Source organism: Clupea harengus, chromosome 20 (genome assembly GCF_900700415.2).
Source record: "Clupea harengus chromosome 20, Ch_v2.0.2, whole genome shotgun sequence".
Classification (NCBI taxonomy): Eukaryota; Metazoa; Chordata; class Actinopteri; order Clupeiformes; family Clupeidae; genus Clupea; species Clupea harengus.
The window spans coordinates 10,715,695-10,720,459 of NC_045171.1; the positions used below are offsets into that span (position 1 = coordinate 10,715,695).

At 40.5% G+C, this 4,765-nt stretch overlaps 1 protein-coding gene across 1 annotated transcript; it reads right to left on the bottom strand.

The window, feature by feature from the left end:
- Nucleotides 1-382: 382 nt before the first annotated feature.
- Nucleotides 383-3,512, bottom strand: LOC105904436 (leukocyte cell-derived chemotaxin-2-like). The gene is made up of 5 exons (XM_012832325.3): nt 3,354-3,512; nt 1,992-2,039; nt 1,681-1,780; nt 1,316-1,473; nt 383-965 (listed from the first exon to the last, which is right to left on the bottom strand). Exons 1-5 carry the CDS (start codon nt 3,391-3,393, stop codon nt 799-801), a joined length of 513 nt encoding a protein of 170 aa, XP_012687779.1. The 5' UTR covers nt 3,394-3,512; the 3' UTR covers nt 383-798.
- Nucleotides 3,513-4,765: the final 1,253 nt, after the last annotated feature.

Genomic DNA, 4,765 nt, shown 5'->3' on the forward strand with positions numbered 1-4,765 from the left:
GTGATGGCTATGGGAACCGTCTCCCCTGGCCCATTGCCCTGATTCGAGAATGTATTCAATGCTTACATGTTGTTTTTGAAATGTACAAATGTTTATAAAATGCTCAAAAGCAGTGGCTCCTGTTAGGCCCTGGACATTCAGACATTAGTAGATGTTTCGGAGCAGATCCAGCATCATCTCCTGAAAAGTAGACCTGATGTGTAGAGGGAGGTTGTTCCAACCATTTGGAGTCACTATGACAACAGCCCTGCTGGCGTTGGATTTTCAGATTTGGAACAGTGAAAATGACCTCAGAGGTATGCCAGGGGTTATGCCTGTCTATCAACAGAAAACCTTATGTGTGCAACATTTGTGCTTGGAATAAAAAGCATGGACAGACCAGTATGAGTGAGAAGGAAATGTACACTGACATTTTTATTAGCATTTAGTAGTAAAACCTGCAGGATCTGATATGTAATTAACAACGAAAAGAATGTTGTGGCAGAGGTACATGAAGAACAGTGGGTATGTACTTTTACACTATCAATGTGTCAATCTTTAGTAATGCAGTTGACAGATATCTACTAATATCGTCTTGCCTGATGCTGCATGTGTGCTGATCATTGTGATCCATAGACCATAGATTATTATCATGAGTCGGACGAGCTTAGGTTTTTGATTGCGTCTTGATTTTGTTCTTGATTGCTTCATCTGTAACGAAGCGGGAAATAATTGTAGGAGACCATGGGTGTGTGTGAGACCACCATAAAAGGAGAAAAAGAGAGGCAGAGGCGATGTTTAGAAGTCATTCCCCAGCATTCAGAAATACTTGGTGGGGTCGGAGCGGTCACACATCTGGACGTGGGTGTGCGATGTTATACCCCGGTAGACCTTCTGCATGGGGTGCAGTGTGCCGATCCTCTGGCCCTTCTTCAAGGAGCCTCTGTAACTGTCAGGCTTCACGTAGAACAGCTTGAAGCACAGACCTTTGAGGAACACAAACTCATCCAACTATGAACCAAGACTACAGAACTCAGATCAGTTGAAGGTGAACATGTTAAAAATCAAATGGACAGTCTGCAAATATGTGCACAACAATTTGGTATTACTGGCTTTTTTATGTCGATGTATTTAGTTCATGTCTTAAGCAGCAAGGGATTTAGATGGAGACAAACTGTATTTTCCAATTTATGAAATATATGAATATATAAAGTAATTGTTTCCCATTTTCATTGCTACTATTATTGCTGCTATTATTTATTTATGTTATGCTATGAGTTATTTATCGCTCTTCATCATCTTATCAATTCTATGAGAGAGAATGAACACGCCCAACCTCCACCGCTGAGATTAACGCCATCATTGATGAGCTTCTGGAGAGTGGAAGGGTTGCGATACGGAGCAGCTTTGCCATTCAACTTTACATCAAATGGTGCGTACACTGTAGCCCCGTCATTACACACAATATCAAGGCCCTTGTGTGTCCCATGTGTTCTATACAAAAGAATAGAAATACATATACATACATATGTGTGGTTAACAATGCCTATTCAGATAACTTTGCCTGCACTGAAACTGAACCAATGCATTTTAATGGTTGTTGCATTAATACAAAACATATTCAATGGTAAAGCAGACAACTTTCTCTCTTTTTTTTCTCTCTCTCTCTCTCTCTTTCTCTGTATGTATCTCTTCTTTTACCGTTTCGCTCCATAACCTCCACAGCCCTGAGAATCACAGCCTCTCTTCTTATTTGTAGGGTTCCCACTGCAGAGGGCACCAAACTTCACCAGCGAAAGCACTGTTGGTCAAACAAAACAACTCCTTAACATTCACCAAGCATTATGTATCAAAGTAGATTTTCTCTGTGTGTGTATGTGCGTGCTGTCCCATTCACCAAGCACTGTGTATCTATGTAGGTTTTGTCTGTGTGTGTATGTGTGTGCTGTCCCATTCACTAAGCACTGTGTATCTATGTAGGTTTTCTCTGTGTGTGTATGCGCGTGCTGTACCATGACTGGGTTCCTCCTGATGTCCGGAGAACTGGTCACTGCTGAGCACTGAAGAGACAGGAAATGGCAGGAAGTAGATTAAAATTCATGTCCTATAAAAAACATCTGTGATAAAATTAGTCTCTCGTGGTTGATGCAGCAATCAGTCTTTATTCCAGTAAAGAGCAGTAAAGAAGCATGTGGTGTTCACCACCAGTGGGAAAGGGCCTCTTCAGAGTTTTAAGAGCCTACTTAGGAGGTATCTTAAACAGTATTTATGGCTGGAGTTTGAGATACTTTTAGTTTGGGGAAATTAAGGTTGTAAATGAGCTAGACTTCTAATGCAAACAGGTCTGGCTACCTTTTGTTGTTCTGTATGATAATTAGTTCATCTGACCCTTTGACTGAGCTGGTTCTCAGTGGCCTACCCTCATTCCCTACTAAATTGGTGGCTGTCACTCACACCTCAGTTTGCAGTTTGTGTCTGAGCGATGCCAGGGTGGGGACCTTTGCTTTGTTACCATGACCACCATTTAGAAGATTACACTGACCACATGTTTGGTGGTCACAGTGGCTGTTTTGTCATGTTTCTCATATTTCTGCTTTGTCATGTTTCTCATATTTCTGCTTTGCCATGTTTCCTTACACTGGTTACCTCATTATAAAACAGCCTCCAGCACAATAAGATGCAGCCAGCAGTAATTAAGACTAATATGCATCATCGTCTTTAAGACTAATATGCATCTCCTCTATAAGACTAATATGCATCTCCCCTCTATAAGACTAATATGCATCCCCTCTATAAGACTAATATGCATCCCCTCTATAAGACTAATATGCATCTCCCCTCTATAAGACTAATATGCATCCCCTCTATAAGACTAATATGCATCCCCTCTATAAGACTAATATGCATCTCCCCTCTATAAGACTAATATTCGTCTCATCTCCCCTCTATAAGACTAATATGCATCCCCTCTATAAGACTAATATGCATCTCCTCTATAAGACTAATATGCATCTCCCCTCTATAAGACTAATATGCATCCCCTCTATAAGACTAATATGCATCCCCTCTATAAGACTAATATGCATCTCCCCTCTATAAGACTAATATTCGTCTCCCCTCTATAAGACTAATATTCGTCTCATCTCCCCTCTATAAGACTAATATGCATCTCCCCTCTATAAGACTAATATGCATCTCCTCTATAAGACTAATATTCGTCTCATCTCCCCTCTATAAGACTAATATGCATCTCCTCTATAAGACTAATATAAGTTGCATCTCCCCTCTATAAGACTAATATGCATTTTGAAAAGAAGCAGTATTTTGGAAGGAATTTATAGCGCACCGGTATCTACGGAGAGTAAGGGACTTACCAGCGGACACCAGCATAGCCAGCAAGATGGTCACCTTCATCCTTCTTTCTTCTTGCAGTGTTCCCAGTGATCTGCCAAAATGAAGCTGTGTGACTATTATGTGTGCTTTGATCTTAGCATCTGAGGGTTTTTATAACATGTAGACAGCAAGAGGGCTCTGATGAAATGTACCGCCCTTGTGTACACACACACACACACACACACACACACACACACACACACACACACACACACACACACACACACACACACACACACACACACACACACACACACACACGCACACACACGCACACACGCGCACACACGCACACACACGCACACAGACACACACACACACACACGCGCGCGCGCGCGCGCACACACACACACACACACACACACACACAGTACAAAGGGCATGTAGAACAAGAGGGGCCACATAAGGTAGGGAAGTAAAATAGGATATAAACATAGAACAAGTGACTTCTTTATTAGTGGTGAACATTGACTGAGACAAGTATCCATGAATTTCGGAAGAAGTGGTCATTAAATGCATTTTGTATCAAAGCAATGGAAAAGTATCCACAGTTTAGTTCACATAGTCTATTGATATGGTGAATGTGTGAAAATGATTGTGAAATACTGTATCCAAAGTGACTTACAACAGCATATTGCATTGCCCAGGAACTGAACCCAGGTCAACAACTTGTTAGTCAACAACACAAACCACAGATCACGTAATGCAAGTTTACCCCACTCTGGAATCTACAGTATTGTGACAGGCAAACTAACAGATCAAAAAGGTTTGTTCTTGGTGTCATGATAACAGCTTGCTTTGAAATGTTTGTGGAATATGGGGAATTTAACGGGTGGATAAGATGTGCTAAAGATTTTTTTGTTGAGATTCAAAGCAAAGGAGATGTTATTTGTTATGTTATGTTATAGTGTATATGTGAATTTCCTAAACATTTATCAAGGCATCAACAAACAGGGCTGCAGGACGCCTCTAGTGGTACTCTCATGTATTACACTTCAAGTGGTAGTCTCATTTATTGTTGTTTCACTTACTATACAAGGAATGAAAAGTGTCTGCACACTGTCTTGTGCTATAGTATAGCACAGAAAATGTAGCATAGATCTGTCGTAAGGCATATAGCTGAATTTTATATTTACTGTATTTGTTTTGTATTACAATATGTACTGTTAGAGTGCAATGCAACACTAAACTATGCAAAAATAGAGGATACAGCAACACATAATATATGCATTTTGCAATGCTTCAAGTTGTTTGTATTTTTTAGTTCATTGTACATTGAGTAGTTTAATGAAAGAGAACATATGCTATAGTAATGGCAGTGTCAGTCACTTTTGGGGGGCTACGAAGTGCGAAGTGTTCGGGTGGTTGTAGTGCATTTTGCATGAAAGGTTAA